This window comes from Xiphophorus hellerii, chromosome 12 (assembly GCF_003331165.1).
Source record: "Xiphophorus hellerii strain 12219 chromosome 12, Xiphophorus_hellerii-4.1, whole genome shotgun sequence".
NCBI classification, from domain to species: domain Eukaryota; kingdom Metazoa; phylum Chordata; class Actinopteri; order Cyprinodontiformes; family Poeciliidae; genus Xiphophorus; species Xiphophorus hellerii.
This window is the reverse complement of record NC_045683.1, coordinates 8,148,764-8,166,990: the sequence shown is the minus strand read 5'-3', so window position 1 is coordinate 8,166,990 and position 18,227 is coordinate 8,148,764. Positions and strand designations below refer to the sequence as shown.

The following is an 18,227-nucleotide window of genomic DNA, read 5'->3' as shown; positions in this document are numbered from 1 at the left end:
TTCCCCCTCATCTTACCTGACAGTTGAGTCCTGTGTAACCATGCAGACAGGTGCACTTGTATGTGCCATAACTGTCTTGACATGTGCCGCCGTTCAGACAGGGTTTGGAGTCGCACTCGTTGATGTCATGCTGGCAGTAGCTGCCAGTGAAGCCGGGCGGACATAAACAGGTGAAGGTGTTGATGCCGTCTACGCAAGTTCCTCCATTAAAACAGGAGCTGAGAAGGGAAAAGAACCAGAACTGGTTGAGAAGTAGCAAAGTGAATCAATAATTTATTAATCTGAGCTGCCAGGACTGAATCTGCACTTTTGTTCTTACAGCAGTGACCTACTTTATGTTTAAGCTTTTTGACAAAGTGAGAGAAAACAACATTTCTGACTTCTACTTGCAGGGCAGCTGCAGAAAGTGCAGCTTTGTAGCAAAACAAAATTCCACCACAGGGGGCAGCAGTGGACAAGAAAACCAGGATTACACTGCTTTAAAAAATGAACCTGTTGATCAGACAAATCAAAGTCAGAGCTGTGCAGTTTCAGTTTGGGGCAGCGCTCTACCTCTCTGTGCAGTCAGGTGTGTTATTTTCACAGTGGATCCCACTGAAGCCAGGTGGGCAGGTGCAGGTGTAGCTGTTCACGCAGTCTGTGCAGTTGGCTCCATTCCTGCACGGATTGCTCTCGCATTCGTTGATGTCTTCCTCGCACTTCAGTCCCCGGAACCCGGGCAGGCAGGAACACAGGAAGCTGTTGACCTCGTCCTTACAAAGGCCTCCATTGCTGCAGGGGTCTGAGGGAGGAATCGCTCGACTTAGAAAAGCGACTTTCAGGTTTAACTCTGTAAATACAACTTCAGATTAACTCACTGGGATTGCAGTCATCGACGTCGGTCTCACAGTTGCGTCCGGTAAAGCCCGGTTTGCAGCCGCAGCGGTAGCTGCCCAAAGTGTTTTGGCATGTTGCTCCGTTGCGACAAGGATTCTTCACGCATTCTTTGATGTCGACTTCACATGCTTGACCTTATAGGGGCAAAAAATACAAATAGAAACATGTAAAATGTCAGAAATAAGACTGAAAATGTCATATCTCCTGATTAGTAAACAAATAGATCTATAAGACTACATAAAAAAATGAAGTTAATTAATTCTTTTTAAGCTTTCAAAATCACAGAATGTATATGACAGAGTGAAGCCATTTTAGTGTTTTAGAGCAAAAATGTTTTTTGTTTGTTTTGCAATTTCAACATCCAGAACATTCATTTTTATAGATTTCAGAAACATCAGTTCCGCCGCTGACCTCTATATCTGATATTCGTAGAGCTGGACGGCTGAAAAACCTATCATGATATATACGTTTCATATCAGTTGATCTCAATAATTATTGATTAGTTTTTTGTTTTAAATAAAATACTGTCAAACTAATTTCAACCTTTCCTGTTTTATCCATAGTTTTCACTCCACAGTGGCAAAACCTTAAACTGCTGCTATGCAAGTTACTTAATGGGCTGTTGCTAAGTAACCAAAGAGAGAGTGAGTTAGTTGATGCCACCAATTTTGCTTAGCTGGCTGTGAGAGGTTAAGCAGCTAAAGTCTTTTCCTTTAGCTGCTGTGCGGTTCTGAATCGGAGTTCAGTGAAATTATTGATATTTTACCAAACATATTATCTATTGATTTTGACCACATGTCTATCACAACATATATTGTTATTAATTTATTGTCAAGTGCTAGATATACATCCACCAGAACTGTTTCCCACAGAAAACATTAGAAACAATCTTTTACATCTAGAAACAACTTTTAATCTCCTAATTTTATGATTTTGTTTTAATTTGAATGCCTGTCAATACCTGTAAATAAGATTGTTCTGATCTGATTCATCTTATTTTGATAATTCAGACTTTCAAAAAGCAATGAACAAGCACTTTCAAGGTTTCCAGAACTGTGTAACTTCTCTGCCGATAACTTAAGGACACTGTTGCATGCTGGGAGCTCACCTTGCCATCCTTCAGGACAGACACAGGAAAAGCTCAGGTAGTCCTCCGACTCCTGACATTTTCCTCCATGCTTACAGGGTTTGGAGCTGCAGGGAGCCATCAAGATCTCACAGTTTTCTCCTGTAAGACATGGAAACACATCCTTGAGCGAACTACATCGGATCTTTTAAACTTCACTCCGTGATCTCATCCAGGGCTTGGAGATAACCCAAACCAAACGGACACAGAATCATCTTTCAATCAGTGCTATCCCAGGATTTTCTCCAGGCTCTGTCAGTATCAGAGGCCTGGGGACGCACGCCTCTATCTGTTTCCACAAACGCTCGGCTCGTACGGGAAGCCAACTCCAGCTTCCGGCCATTGTGAAGCCATTTGCTTTTCTGTGAGACAGGAAGCAGGCAAACAGGAAATGTGTCAAGCACCATGTTCCCACCCCAACGCCAGCAAGAGGCCTTTTATTATTTAAAATCCTGTGGAGGGTTCCAAAAAATACATTGCAAATACAAGACAGCCGGCCCCTTAGCCTTTCCAGCATTATCTGTTTGGTCAAAAAATAAGAGAGATTACATTAAAACATTTCCCAGATCTGTTTGGGGAGAAGCGTGACCCACAGAGGAATCCGAAGTTTAGCGTCTTTGAGGTCGGAGGAAGTCTTGTGACTGAACTTTACTCGACAGTTATTTCATCACCAGCATATTTTTCCTCTTTGGCAAATAACTTAAAGTACCCAAGTGGTTGGAAACTGCCCCCCTCAGTAAGGAAATTCCAGAATAACATGGTGACAGATTGATGTATTATTAAATAACTTCAATAATAACATCATACCGGTGTACGGCAGGACACAGTTGCACTTGTACCCGGCGACGTCGTCGATGCAGGTCCCCTGGTTCAGGCAGGGGTTGGAGGCGCATTCGTTGATGTTTGTCTGGCAGTTTGGTCCTGAGGTCAGAGAAGACAATAAATCACCTCCACACTCTTTAAAGTTCAGATGAAGGTCACCGGTCTGAGTACACAAACAGATACCAACCTGTGAAACCCATCCGACAGGTGCAAACGTAACCGCTGGTCATATCCTTGCAGGTCCCTCCGTTCATACAAGGGTTGGACTCGCACTCGTTGTTGTTGATGTCGCAGTTTTTGCCGCTCCAGCCAGAGTCACACAGGCATTTATAGCTAACAAGAAGACAGCGGTAAGCTCAGTCAAAGTCTGCTGAAAAACTTTGGCTAAACATGAATATTAGCACTGTTCACTGCAAAAACACAAAATCTTGTTTTTGATCTGGTTTGTAGTGCAAACATCTTAGTACACTTGAAATAAGAAAAACAAACTTACAAGTAACTTTTTAGCAAGACATAGGAGATTGTTTTAAGTAAATAATTACTTAATATTGATGACAAAGTACTAGTACCATTAGCAGATAAGACATTTTTCCCATGTTATAAGTGAAACAATCTGCCAAAGGAACAAGTACTTTTTCATCATTTTTAAGGAGTTATTGACTTTAAACAAGCTCCTCTATCTTAGATTAGATTAGATTTATAAGCTGTACTATTATGAAATTAATAGTACAAACCTCCTTAGGGCATTTATAAACAGTCAAAACACATGAAACTAGAAAATAAATCAAAAGATGTCTCTTTGTCTGAATCTATGCTCCTGCTCTGTCACACTGATGGCAGCATTTTGGAGAAAGGTTACTTCTAAATTACTTTTGTCTTATTTCAAGTAAACAAAGATACTTGCACAAAAAAATAAACAAAAATCCTTGGTCAAATTTTGTGATTTTGCAGCGTTGATGAGCGTCCTACCCGTTAATTTTGTCCTCGCAGTGACCGTGGATGCAGGGGTTGCTAAGGCACTCGTTGACTTGGGAGAAGCAGGTGGGATCCTGGTAGCCGTCCAGACAAACGCAGGTGAAACCGTTGACTTCGTCGATGCAGGTGCCACCGTTGTGGCAGGGATTGATGGCACACTCGTCGATGTTGATGTTACACATCGTACCTGAAGTCAAAAGGAAACTGTAGTCAAAACAACACTACGTACTCACAGAAGTACCTACCTACACCTCTAGGGATTGTCATTTTATGTGAAAGAAGGACACAAAATAACATATAACTGCTAAAGATTTATTTAAAATATAATAATCTGAGAGAGGGGTGGAGAGTTTGTATATATTTAGCCTCTTTTATTTTGACTTTAATGCAAATTTGTCAACAGCAGAGCTATTAAGTTATTAGAGACACAGAGAAAAGCATAATAAATCTCATTTGCAATCAGCCACAAGAAAACATTAGTAATAGTTTTCTCATCAGATGAGACCAAAACAAAACTTTAAGGTATACGAAAAAGACTTTAAAGTTTATTCACATGATCTGCATCCACTCTGATGAAGATTGAGCTGTTTTATAACCAAAAAATGTGCAACGAAGTCAATCTGTAAATGTGCAAAGTCAGTGGAAACATGGTATTGATTCAATGAGTAAACCTGTCGTTTTCCATTTAATATCGTTGAAAATCAGCTTTTTTTAAAATGATGAAAACATTTCACACCAAGTGTGAAGTTTGCAAACTTTTTTCTCTTCTCATAAATTTTGATATACATAAAAATAAACCCTAAAAACATTGTCCAAGAGAGAAAGAGTGGCACTTCAATTAGTTTGGAAAAACTAGTATTATGGACTTCAGGCGACATCAATGTTTTGTTAGTTAATGCATCTATTAGTTGTGATTTTTTTCCATCATGTATTCTTTACTGTTATAAATATTTTCCCACTCATATTCAGTAAGTGTTTAACCCTGACAGAAAATAAACAAGATGGCCGTTTATGTGACCTTTCTGGTCACATATCTGAGAATCCACAACAGCAGCCAGTGAAGTCGCACACAGGGCCTCCACACAATGCCACTAATACGGCACTGCAATGATTGTATCAATTTTCAGAAGCACAGCAGATCCGAAGTCCGTCTTTGTCGGCCACTTGAAGCATTGACGCCATTCAGGCCGGTGCCACGCATAACATAAAAGCAGCCCATTGAGCTTTAAAGCACGGAGCAGCTTCCAAGCTTTTAAAAGCTCAACTTTCAGGAATCTTTCAGGGAATCTTTTCTCCTGCACAAATCCCCGGCGACTCGGTGTGCCAGTATGTGTGTGTGTCTTTTCTTTGTGGTGGGGCGGGCAGCTAGCATGTCCTAACAGCAGCAGGTTGGGGACAGGGTGGAGCTGCAAAGCGACACCGGGCAAACCTCAGAGGAGCGTGCGCTCACTCGCTCGCCATCTGTCACCCCCACTTTCTGCCACAATAAAGCTCCTCTGCCCGTTCCTTCAACTCTCCATTCCTGTACCTTAAACCGCTGCTTTATTTACATACCTACACCTACACGTGAAACAAAAAAACAAGAAACAGAAACTGGAACAGAAACAGAGGATTTGAGGAAATCTAATTCGACTGTAAACAGGTATGGAAGCAAAGGTAACCGAACAATGCTGAATCTCTTCTACTGACTACAATCAGACATAATGACATAAAACAAAAGAAATTTTAAGTTATTCATCAGCCGGCAGCCATGACAGCATAATATATGCAATACTTTGTCTTTTAAGAACATGCAAACATAAATTGTCAGCATCTGTCACTGTTTGCAGCTGTAGCAACACCAATGCAATTTTCAAGGCTAGACCTGGCTGTAAACGTTTGAATAAACTTCTGTGTGTAGGTAAGACTGGCTTTAGGGTCAGTAAATATAAAATATAAATATAAGTTTTTATATTTCTTTAAATATAAAAACTTAATGCATACCAATCAAGCACAGGAAAAAAAACTGTGAACTTAGATTATTTTGACTATGATGGGGCAAAAAAGCTATCTCGCTACCTAGCGAGGGTATCCTCAACCGCATCAAGTTACAGAATGCAATGACGGCGTTTGCGTGCCACTGAAAGTTTTTCCTGACCAAAAAGTCCCATGAGAAAAAAAAACACTCCATTAAACAGTCCTGCCATGACAAAATTTAAGACCTGCAATTAGTTTATTTAAGACCAACTGACCTTTGTTAAAATAAATCCAAGACATTTTAAGGCCATGATTTTAGACACAAACTTAAGACTTTTTAAGGATACATTTTCTGCATGTTGCCCAGACCTTAACAACCTGCAGTTGGGTCTGTGCTGTACATTTCTGCCTTTGAAGACAAACTCATGCAGGGAAACTCAGTCCACAGACTGGGCTGGACATGTCAGAAGTTGATTACTCCTTTTCTTGTAATTAAAAAAAATTCAGCTGAAATTGCATCTTTTACTGTTAACTGAATTTATTCTTGCAATTGAGAAAATTTTCTTGTAGCCTGGCCCTAACGGTCCGTCGTATGTATAACATGAAAAGCCAATTTTTGAAAATACTTTTCTCTTTTCAGAAAAGAAACGAGGATAAAGAAAATCTATTAAAATCCAAAATTGGAGATTTTATTTTTGAGATATCTCACCCACAGCTAACTTTTAATATATTTATTTTACTTACCAGTGTAGCCAGGTTCACAAATACACTCATAGCCATTGATTTTGTCAATGCAGGTCCCGTAGTCACAGAGATTCCCCTTGCAGTCGTCAATGTTGACTTCACAATTGACTCCTGTGGAGAACATTCACTTTTAATCATTTTCAAGCTTTGATTGATTGATTAACTTGTCCTTTTCTGTTTTGTTTTTGTTTTATAGTGCAGGGCAGTGCCCACCTGTGGTTCCCTTGGGGCAGCTACAGATGTAGGCGTTCTCTCGGTCCAGGCAGGTGCCTCCGTTCCGGCACGGCTGGCTCAGACACTCGTTAATGTTGGTCTCACACAGCCTGCCGGTGAACCCGGGGTTGCAGCTGCAGCTGAACGAAGCCAGGCCGTCGATGCAGGAGCCGTAGTGGCATGGGTTCGAGTAACACTCGTTGATGTCCGTCTCACAGTGCCTCCCAGTGTAACCTGAAGGAAACAGATGTTGCCTTTTGAACCGGTGAATTCAACTGGACCAACTTTAGATGTATTTCTGACATCAGGGTATCTGTAGGTTTCAGCAAGTCAAATTTAAGACTTTTTAAGACCATTTTTAATGCCACCTTGAATAAAATTTGACATCAAAACACTTTAAATATAGAGAATGATTGGGGGATCTTGCTGAATTACAGTCAAACTTCTGGGGTTTGTTTGCTACTCTTTGCAGAGGATTTGTGTTTCTCACACATAGCGCCAAGCTAATACGTTTTTTGCATCTAGCCTCGTATGGGTTGACAACAGAAGTGAGCCAGTGGAGAAAACAAAGGTTCTCCGGCCATTTGGCAGTAAATTTGAACTGAAAACTGAAAAAGCTATCTAGCTAAAAAGGGTATATTAGCAGCTAGTTAGCAATAGCCTCAACCGTGCAACTCAAACTTTTGTCTAACATAAAAAGTCCCTCAAGAACAAAAAACTATATATATAAGATTAAATAGTCATTCTACGGTGAAACTTAAGACCTGTGACTCACATACTTAAGGAAAACTTACATTTTCAATTTAAGACCTTTTAAGTCCTCAATTTTAGTCACACTGATTTAAGACTTTTTAAGACCCTTTTTTAATGCCACCTTGAATGAAATTTGACATCAAAACACTTTAAATATAGAGAATGATTGGGGGATCTTGCTGAATTACAGTCAAGCTTCTGGGGTTTGTTTGCTACTCTTGGCAGCGGATTTGTGTTTCTCACACATAGCGCCAAGCTAATACGTTTTTTGCATCTAGCCTCATATGGGTTGACAACAGAAGTGAGCCAGTGGAGAAAACAAAGGTTCTCCGGCCGTTTGGCAATAAATTTGCACTAAAAACGGAAAAAGCTATCTAGCTAAAAAGGGTATATTAGCAGCTAGTTAGCAGTAGCCTCAACCGTGCAACTCAAACTTTTGTCTAACATAAAAAGTCCCTCAAGAACAAAAAACTACATATATAAGATTAAATAGTCATTCTACGGTGAAACTTAAGACCTGTGACTCACATACTTAAGGAAAACTTACATTTTTAATTTAAGACCTTTTAAGTCCTTAATTTTAGTCACACAGATGTAAGACTTTTTAAAGCTGCATGGTCACCCTGAAAAACATTTGGTTGAAGCTTGTTTACCTTCGGTGCACTTGCAAGTGTACTTGTTGGGCCCGTCTGTGCACTTGGCGCCATTTTTGCATGGTGTACTGGCACATTCATCGATGTCTATCTGGCAAAGATTCCCAGTAAAGCCTGAAAACAAACCAAGACGCTGTTATTGTGTTTTGAAGAAATGTTTGTATGTGTGTGCAAACATGGCTAATTTGTTCAAAACCAGATCGACAAATAATCCTGGATTCATCCTAAAGAGCTCTCAACTCATTACAAAATCTGCATATTAATGAGCAACTGTGCAACACTACAACTGCTCCCTTATCCTTCGCTGTTCCTTTCAGCAAAGCTAAAAACAGGGAAAGGCAAGAGCTGGGGGACAAGTTCGGTTAAAAGTGGGGGGGAGAAAACAGAGGGGAAGAATGGAGGGAAGAATGAAAGAAGGAAAGTTGTAAGGCCTCCTGACTAAAGTCTGAGAAACAAAGGAGGGCCTGTCTGCTCAACACAGAAACAAACTGAGCGCGTTGCCTTCTTTGTCCCCCAAAACTTTTCCATCACAATGTGAATTCTCCTGTCTTAGTCGCACCCCCTCCCTGCCACTCCCTCCACTCCCCGCCCGCCTCCGAAAAGAGCCAGCTTGACCTCTGACATTGAACTTTTTAAACTCCTCGTTCATTCAGAATCTAGCAGCAGGCTTCCTCCTTTTTTTCCTGGAGTTATTGTCGTCTTGGATATTCCCGTCTCCCCTCAGTCCCAGTCCGAGGATGTTGTCTGATGAAGAGATATTGTGCTCAGATCCCCCCACTGAACCACAAGATCACAGAAACCCACAGGTGCGATAAGATAATCCGGAGAGGAAGTATTTGTGTGGCGGATACCGAGTTGATTACTCCCTGTAGGCGCTGTTTTTTTTTTTGGGGGGGGGGGGGGGGGGGGGGGGGGGGGTTAAAGCTGCAAGCAGACAGTGAACTTACATGCAGGAAGTGGAATTAAACTTTTCAAACATTAAAAACACAGAGGAATTTTGCAACATAAAATCTCAAATTTGATTGCAAATTTTTTAAAAGGTGTTTTCAATCAATCTTTAAAAAGAGCTCAAGAGATTTTTGTCATCTAATTTGTAAACAGATATATTACAATAAATTTAAACTTTAGTTTCTATTTCTTCTTTTAGGTTTAAAGATGTGAAAAGTGAGAAATGAAGTAAAAAAAAAAAAACTAAATATATGTCTTGACAAAGTAAAAAACAAATGTTAATTAGAAAGCACTTTCCAAAGCATTTACATCAAGTGCTACCATTTGTGTTCTCTGATTATTTTTCTAAAAGCGGATAAAAAACCTAAACAACACGAGATATAAAAATTTATTTGGCCAAAGCACTAAATGATATAATTTTTTACTATTTTTTGTTTCCTGTAGTTTGTGTCTGTAAACTTAATCAAACAGTATAGTGGGTCTGGTTACCTTGCAGTGTCAAGGAAGATTTACAGCACAAATAAGAGAAAGCAAAATACTCTTCCTGTTGCAACATTGACTTGAAATTTAAGACCTGTATCACAACAGAAATGTAAATTGCACATCTTTTACTGTTGTAATGTCAAGGTTTGTTGCAGAGAATGAATACAGCAATCAATTTACACCAAAAGCCAGCTAGCTGCTACCAGCTAGTTAGGAGAAGCAATGAAGATGCTTGTATGCGACTCAAACATTTGCCTGACAGAAAAGTCCCACAAGAAAAATAAACTACATAGAATATGAAATTAAACTGTCCTGCCACCCCAAAAGTTAAGACATGTTAAGGCCTTAATTTTATATAAATCATTGTAAACCTTTTAAGGATGCACTGACACCCAATAATATTAGATTTTTGGGGGCTTTGATCACCAGCTGAAACTAGTTTAGGAACAATTTTGCCAATTTCAATATCTGACCAACAAATAAGTGCTTCACTGAATTCATATCAGTAGACTGAAAGCAGTAAATATGTGATAAATAAAATGGATAATATTAGTGCTTCATTAATGAAAGAGTTTTAGTTGAGACGTTCCCTGCTTGTAGAATCAAATGTAACGTTTTTTCAACAGCGCCCCCTATGTTGATCTGTTTAAAATGATAAAGGCTTCAAAAATGAAAAATCCGCTGCAGGACTTTTTTTTCCTTTTCTTTTTTTTTTTACACACACAAAAGGTGGTGCAGCCGTGCACAGAAACACACAAGCATTGCAGAGGAATTTATCCCGAGACATTTCAATGGCTCTCAGCAGGGTTTCCATGGCTATTTCATGTACAGGAATGAAAAGGGGGACCTCGCCTCAGGCCTCGCAACAGGGACAAATTTACATCTCAAGCAGGGCGGTTAAAATCCCTCCCCCTTGTTGCACCCCTTCTGCTTCAGCATAACGGTCTGTGCATCCCAACACACACACACAGCTAGAAAAACACTTTCACCACCAATGTTTGAGCTGCTTCCTTGCATAACCCTCACTCAGTGCCGAACAGTTTTTTTTAGGTGTTAAGCTCTTCTGTTGGCTCTTTTCTTTTAAATCAAAAGCTTTCTTGTTGGGATGTTTTTTTCTGCCATTCCCTTTTCATTTCTTTTTCTCCCACTAGGAGAAATCCTGCTTTTCTGTCTTTGATCCACCCAATTTTGCAATTTTCCTCTTTGAAAGAGGAAAGAAAAATCACTTCCACCTTGGCGATCCCAACGAAAGAATTGAAAGTAAAAACGCCGTCCCTTTGCTTGCTCTATTTTACCTTGAATGAACTTGCTTCATTCTTTCATTTCTGAACAAACTCTACAAAAGCGAGTATTTTGGTCTAGTTTCTAGTGCAAATATCTGAAATAAGACTAAGATAACTTACAAGTAACTTTTCAGAAGGAATTAGAAGCTTGTTTTAAGTCAATAATTGCTGAAAACGTACTAGTTATTAGTGAAATGAACTGTGGGAAAAAGTCTTGTTCCACCGGCAGATTATTTTACATTTATCTAGTAGTTTAACTTAAAACAAGCTTCTATATCTTGCTGAAAAGGTATGTGTAAGTTAATTGTGTCTTATTTCAACCATTCTAAGGTATTTGCATTAGAAACTAGACCAAAAATACTTAGTAAGATTTTGTGGTTTTGCAATTAAATCTTTGAATCTCAAATGGCATTTATATAAAAAAGGCTGCAAAAACACAAAACTATTACAAAGTATTTTTCATCTAGTTTCTAGTGAAAATATCTTTGTACACTTAAATTAAGACAAAACTAACTCACAAGTGACTTTTCAGAAAGAATTAGGAGCTTGTTTTAAGTCAATAATTGCTTAATATTGATGAAAAAGTGTTAGTTATAAGTGGAACAAAACATCTCAACTTATAATATGGGAAAATGTCTTATTCCATCGGCAGGTTATTCCATTATAACTACTAGTTTAATTTTAAAAAGCTCCTATTTCTTGCTGAAAACTTATTTGTAAATTAGTTTTGTCTTATGGTAAGATTTTGTGAAATCTTTGCATCTCAAATGGCATTTATATGAAAAAGGCTGCGGAACAGAAACACAAACTCCTACTACGTATTTTTCCTCTAGTTTCTAGTGCAAATATCTTAGTACTCCTGAAATAAGACAAAACAAACTCAAACGTAACTTTTTTCAAGATATAAGAGCTAGTTTTAATAAATAATCATTCAATATTGATGAAAAAGTACTAGTTAAACCGGCAGATTATTTTGTTTAATTAACTAGCACTTTTTCATCAACATTAAGGAATTATTTACTTAAAACAAGCTCAGATATCCTTTAGAAAAGTTACTTGTAGGCTAGTTTTCTCTTATGTTAAGTGTACTAAGACATTTTCTGTAGAAAACTTGGCAATATGTTGTGTTTTTGCAGTGTAACTCTTTAGGGTTCTTTAGAAGAGCCCAAACCAGCCGTACTAATCATCAGCAGAACCCAGTGAACCACAGATCTAAGTTTTTTTCTCAATCATTAGTCTTGACGAAAGGAATAAGAAACTTGTTTAAAAAAGTTCACACTTCCTCGAGCCTCTCCCTATAGATTTTTCTAACCTCTCCTCCTCAACTGCATCGTCTTGCTCGGCTGCCCGGGCCTGCGTAAGCCTGCCTCAGGGCTGGGATTAGTGCCCGTCCGGAGAGGTGTTTGTGTGTGTTTGTGTTTGAGAGCGGAAGAGAGGGAGCAGGGAAGAAACACGAAGAGAGAGAAAAACAGACAGAGAAAGAGAGAGCTCAACCTCTGTGCCCCCTGGCCTTACGCCCTCCTTTCTCCCATCTCCTCCCCCTCTGCGGCGCTACGGCAGCCTCACCTGTGGGGCACTGGCAGACGAAAGCGTTGATCTTGTCGATGCACTTGCCGTTGTTGAGGCAGGGGCTGGTGGCGCACTCGTTCGTATCGATCTCGCAGAACTCTCCCTCGTAGCCTGGCCAATTAGCAGGCGAGGAGCGGGAGGGAGAAATACAAAGAGAGAGGCATGATGCCAAATGCAGCAATTTTCTATCTAAATAAGCATTCATTATGAAAATCCTAACAGAAATACGGAAAGAGTTAAGATTAACTTACAAAAAAGCTTATAATAATAAAAACATGGAGCTATTTGTGTTTCTTAATATTAAAAATGTTGCACAAAAAGCAACTGGCAACATTTTCTTGTCTTTCCTGATCTATTTATATCATATTAAACCAATTAACAAAAATGAAGATATAAAGCTCTGGGAAAAATTAAGAGACCATTTAAAGTCATCAGTTTATCTTATTTTACTTTTCAGAGGTATATGTTTGAGTAAAATTAACATTGTTCTTTTATTCTACGAACTACTGACAACATGTCTGACATTTCAAGCAAAAATGTATTTTTTATTTTCAGAATTTTATTTTCAAAATAGCAAAAGGATGCAGCGCTTTCAGACCTCAAATAGTGCAAAGGAAACTAGTTCATATTCATTTAGAAACAACAATACTAATGTTTTAACTAGTAAGAGTTCAGAAATCAGTATTTGGTGGAATAACCAGGAGGTTTTCAATGGGGTTCAGTGCAGCGAGCTCTGGTCTCTGTATAAGTAGGTAGTAATCATTTAATGATCCTTAGGTTTATTTAATTGCTTGTCAAATTATATTGAGGTAAACTATTGCTACACAGCAATCTCTTCCCAATATTTTACTTCAAAATACAAGAAAAAAAGGAGCTAAAAAATAAGAAAAAGGTTTTATTTTACTTGTAAATGGGTTCAAGTAAACCTACTTCACTTTAGTTTTACTGGTGTGTTATTGAGATTTCAGAGATGTTATGCCTTAGGATGATGTTACCTCAAAATATAATTATTTTTATTGACTCGTTTGATTTTGTTCTTTTTTGTCACACTTAATTGATTTTAATTGCATTTCATATTTAATGGCAAATATGAAATTGTGTTTCTTCACCATTGGCGGAATATGGACAAAGTTTTGCACACATTTGTAAAAGAAACACAGCCACAGTGTTGATTCTCCAAATTTGATACTCTTACATAGAGAAATAAAACAATAATATTTTGGATTGTGTAAAAGCAGCTACGTATTTCATGTCAAAATGAAATGTTGAAAAATAAAATTAAACATCTACAAAAACACTTAAAGCAGTATCCATGGAGTTTACTTCGGCTCAAAAAAATTTATTTTTGGCTTTCAGAGGACAAATTAGTTCTTCTATTCATCATTAATGTACATCTTTCATGTGTCATTTGATACTTTTTTGCATTTGATTAATTTGATTAATTAAAAAGTTACATTACAATCAAAATACTGTACTTCCAATCGCAGATACAAAATAAAAAACTATATTTCTTTGCATTAAAAAAAAGCAGATATCATTCTGGTAAAGTTTGGACTGGCAAATCAGATTTCTAATGTAACTTCTCACCTGGCATACAGATGCATTGGAAGTCTCCTATTTGGTCCAGGCAGGTGGCTTCATTCTTACACGGGTTGGACTTGCACTCGTTGATGTCCAGCTCGCAGCGCGTTCCCATGTACCCCCGCTGGCACTTACACTGGAACGAGCCCTTGGTGTTTAAGCACTTCCCAGCGTGCTCACACGGGTTGGAACCTGTTAAAACACATCCAGGCTTTCATTTCGCTTCCTTTAGGTGATTGCTAACAAGCAGCAATTTCATGGTAAAGCCAGCGCAATGTCTTTGAGATTACATCATTTTGGTGGTTTTATGTTAGAAAAAAAAAAAAAAGCTAAAATCATTAGTGTGATTACAGGAATAATACCCTGGAGGGTGTCATTTGCTGCAATTTGGGGTATAATTACACCCATAATAACAGGAGAGCCTGAGCTTGTATGTTGTTGGTAACTCTGGTTTTGTTACTGGGAAATAAATGGCTTTGGAGTTGGTTTTTACCCAAAGAGCATTCGTCTACGTCCTTATCACAGGAAGGACCGATGAATCCCGAAGGGCAGGTACAAATATGATTTCCTGTGACGGGGTTGGTGTCGCAGTTGGAGTCCTTTTTACACGGGTTACTGATGCAGGCGTCCTTCAGCTGGCACAGCAGACCTGCAGCAGCGTCAAAAAGAAGAATATTAATGATTTCCATTCGCTTTCACTTTCCAAACAAACATCAATCAACCAAACTGGAGGTTCCTGTGAGAGTCACCTGATGCCAACAAAAGCAAAACACTAAGAGAGGGCAAAAAAGTCAACAACAAAATATTTCATGATAAACACATAAAATATCAAGATCAAAAGAAAATACATTCAACAGAATATTCAATAATTTAATTGAACTCCAATCCAGAACCGCACAGCATTCTGGGGGATGTAGTTAGAGGAAAGGCAACCTCAACCCAACCTCTCACAGCCAGCTAAGCAAGGTTGGTGGCATCAACTAACTCACATGCTCTTTGGTTACCTAGCAACAGCCCATTAAGTAACTTGCACAGCAGCAGTTTAAGGTTTTGCCACGGTGGAGTGAAAACTATGGATAAAACAGGAAACAACTTGTTGAGTAACTTGTGGTTACCTAGCAACAAGCTGCTGAGTAACCTGCACAGTAGCAACTTAAGTTTTACCACTGTGCCTCATAACTACTTTAAAATAAAAAAACAACAACATGGAGTGAAAACTGTGGATAAAAAGGAAAGGTCATGCTATTGCTACCAGTTTGGAAGTATATCCGATATAACAAGAAACTAATCAATAATTATTGATATTGAATGATATATTATTTTTCATCTTTATCGTCCAGCCCTATTTTAACTCATTTCAATTTGATCATCTCTAGTTTAAAGTCTAAAACATTTATACACATCAGACCAAAAATAGATGATTTTATTTTCTTAATTTCTTTGAATGAGTTGTGTATTTACATGCTGTCCTTTCAGGGCTGATTGGCTACATAATAGACAGAATGAGCTAAAACAGCTTACGACAACTGGCATTCTGTAGTTTCGGTCTGGTGTTTGAAAGTTTTTTAGGGTTCACAGAGAGAAGTCAGGGACTTCTTCCTTTGCTTATTTGGGCCCTGAGTGACCAGTTCTTCACTGAATATGCATTAGTCACTGCAACTGATCTGATCTTCATAGGTTTTGTGACCTTAAAGATCATTCCTTTTTTAACAGGAATGCAATATTTTCAAGAAAAAAACACTCTGGTGTGATTTTAAAATCTTACTGTTTAAGTTGTTTACCAGCTGTTTCCTGGCCTGACCTACACAATTCCACAAAATTCTCATCTCCCTTCACAGCACAGTTCAGGCTTTCTCCCACTGACTTGGATTCCCTCAGAAAGAATTTCTAGTGAGCCAATCAGCAAACAGAAGAAGAAGAAGTTGTGAACAAATTGTAATCTGCCTGTAGTTTTAGCAATGGCAGCAGAGGAAGTAAACAAAGCCGTTCTTGTCCATGTGGGTAACGCTTCCAAATATTAAATTAACATTAACAGCCATCTGGCACTTCTTTCTTTGCAGTTTACAGCGCAAGCAGTTTCCGGTAAGCTTCACAGCGTCAAATTGGAAAATTACATATGTCATGGGCAAAAGTTAGCGATTGGGTAAAATTTAAAACTTCAACAGAGTCCACGAATCCAGCAAACAATCATTTCTCAATCTTCTATAACACACTTCAAACTGCAGAAGAAAGCACATCCAAAATAACATGGGAGGTGGAGAGTTGTCCCATAAACCAAACCAACACACCTGTGCGGCCGTGGGGACATTCGCAGTAGAAAGAAGCCACGCGGTCATGGCAGGTGGATCCCTGGTAGCACGCCGCGCTGGCGCAGTCGTCAATATTCTCGCTGCAGTCGTCGCCGGTCCAGCCGTTCACGCACACGCACTGGTAGCTGCCGTATGTGTTGTGGCATGTGCCGCCGTTCAGGCAAGCGTTGGGCATGAGCTGGCACTCATCGACATCGTCCAGGCAGAGCTGGCCTGTGGGGAAACAAACAGGAGTTATTTCTTTCTTAAATGGATGGATTCTTAAGTAATTTCACTTTCCGTGTCAGGTTGCTGTACAAACCTGTAAATTCTGGTTTACACTGGCAGTTGTAGGTGTTGACTCCGTCCACACACGTGCCCCCATTCTGGCACTCGTGACCCGGACAGTCATCGATGTTATGGTTGCAGTTCTTTCCTGAAAATCCTGAACCCAACAAGAGAAACGTTGCCCTCTTAAGCACTGCAAACCTCAAAAATGTAGTTTCTCATTCTCCTGATGTGAAACAACAACTGCAGTGACACTTTTGTTCAGTTAAATGTGGTCAACTGTCTTTTCCTTCCCTAGAAAGAAGGCAGCTGTGCCCTTCTGAGGTCTGCGGGAAGCGTGCCATGTAATAACATCCCCTCTGCTTCACGGTTGCACCAGAAGCAACCACTGGACCTAAAAGGTGGTGTGTTGGATTACATAACCCGCAAAGTAAAACCAACACAACGCATAACTGTCACTTCCTTACAGTTTTTTATTCCTGAAAAATTGTATTTCAGTTGAAAACATGATGAGTATTTGCATATATTACCTGAATGAAATTTGCCGAGATGTATTACGTACAATTAAATACCGTAATGTTATTGGCACAGAGGTAGAGAAGAAGCGCGGAAGCTGTTTAGCCAATCAGGACGCAGAACACAATGCACTGTGAAATTTAATCAATTTTAAACAAAAAAAAAACAAAACCATGAAAACGTTTATTCATGTATCAATTTATGTAGGGATGGGTGGATGGATAAAAAGATGGATAAACCAATGGATGGATAAACCGATGGATGGATGGATGGATGGATGGATAAACCAATGGATGTGTGACAGCTGTCCCGACTGTCACACACAGACACTATTGGTAATGGTTTTCTGTTTCCCTTAATATTACTTTATACAGTATATTGATTAGTGAGTAGTTTAGATTTTTATCTTTAAATTTGTTTTCATTAGTCTGACTCTTTAGTTAACTATTTGTTGTGCACCCATTTAGTTAACTTTATGTGACAGTTCTTTGTATATTTTGTTAAATATAACAAATTAATTTCTTTCTTTTGAGTTACCAGTTTCCTCTGGACCTGTTCCTGAAAATCATACAGATGAGCTCCAGCTGATCGGTGTCCATATATGTGTGTCAAACTTCCTCAGCGGGCCATTCCATTTGTTCACCAGGGGAGGGGGAAATTTGGTCTTTAGTTTAATTTTACCATTTATTTAATGTTTCTTCTTTTGGAAAGTTAGTTAAATTCTGATATTTATTTCATTTATAGATTTAGTAATATTCTGACCAATATTTGTTAGGTTTTTGTGTGTTTAATTACCCCCTAGTGTGTGTTAATGGTCTGATCAGCCACTATTTAAGTTCCCCTCATGTCTTGTTTGTTAGGTCAGTTTGTGCTTGAGTTTGTTCTGTTACCACTTGAGTTGTACTTTGTTATGTTGACCTCAGTTTGGGCCCAATTTGTCATTTTTGGATTTTGTTTGTAAATAAATTAAGATTATATTTTGAATTTTCTTCAACGTCTCTCTGGCTGGTTTATGCAAAACCTTCACAGGATGGATGAATGGATAAAAAGATGGATAATCCAATGGATGGATGGATATAAAGATGGATAAACCGATGGATGGATGGATGGATGGATGGATGGATAAACCGATGGATAAACCAATGGATTGATG

General features: G+C 38.8%; 1 protein-coding gene across 1 annotated transcript in view; it reads right to left on the bottom strand.

Moving 5' to 3' along the window:
• The window catches only part of notch1b (notch receptor 1b), a 56,158-nt gene that overhangs the window by 16,921 nt on the left and 21,010 nt on the right, over positions 1-18,227 (bottom strand). Inside the window, exons 5-19 of the mRNA XM_032578771.1 lie at positions 16,593-16,715; positions 16,271-16,504; positions 14,476-14,631; positions 13,989-14,174; positions 12,399-12,512; positions 8,119-8,232; positions 6,713-6,946; positions 6,500-6,610; positions 3,794-3,986; positions 3,012-3,157; positions 2,810-2,923; positions 1,985-2,104; positions 858-1,010; positions 553-781; positions 17-218 (exon numbers count right to left, since the gene is read on the bottom strand). Of these exons, the coding sequence (XP_032434662.1) occupies positions 17-218; positions 553-781; positions 858-1,010; positions 1,985-2,104; positions 2,810-2,923; positions 3,012-3,157; positions 3,794-3,986; positions 6,500-6,610; positions 6,713-6,946; positions 8,119-8,232; positions 12,399-12,512; positions 13,989-14,174; positions 14,476-14,631; positions 16,271-16,504; positions 16,593-16,715 (2,429 nt within the window). The remainder of the gene's footprint in view (positions 1-16; positions 219-552; positions 782-857; positions 1,011-1,984; positions 2,105-2,809; positions 2,924-3,011; positions 3,158-3,793; positions 3,987-6,499; positions 6,611-6,712; positions 6,947-8,118; positions 8,233-12,398; positions 12,513-13,988; positions 14,175-14,475; positions 14,632-16,270; positions 16,505-16,592; positions 16,716-18,227) is intronic.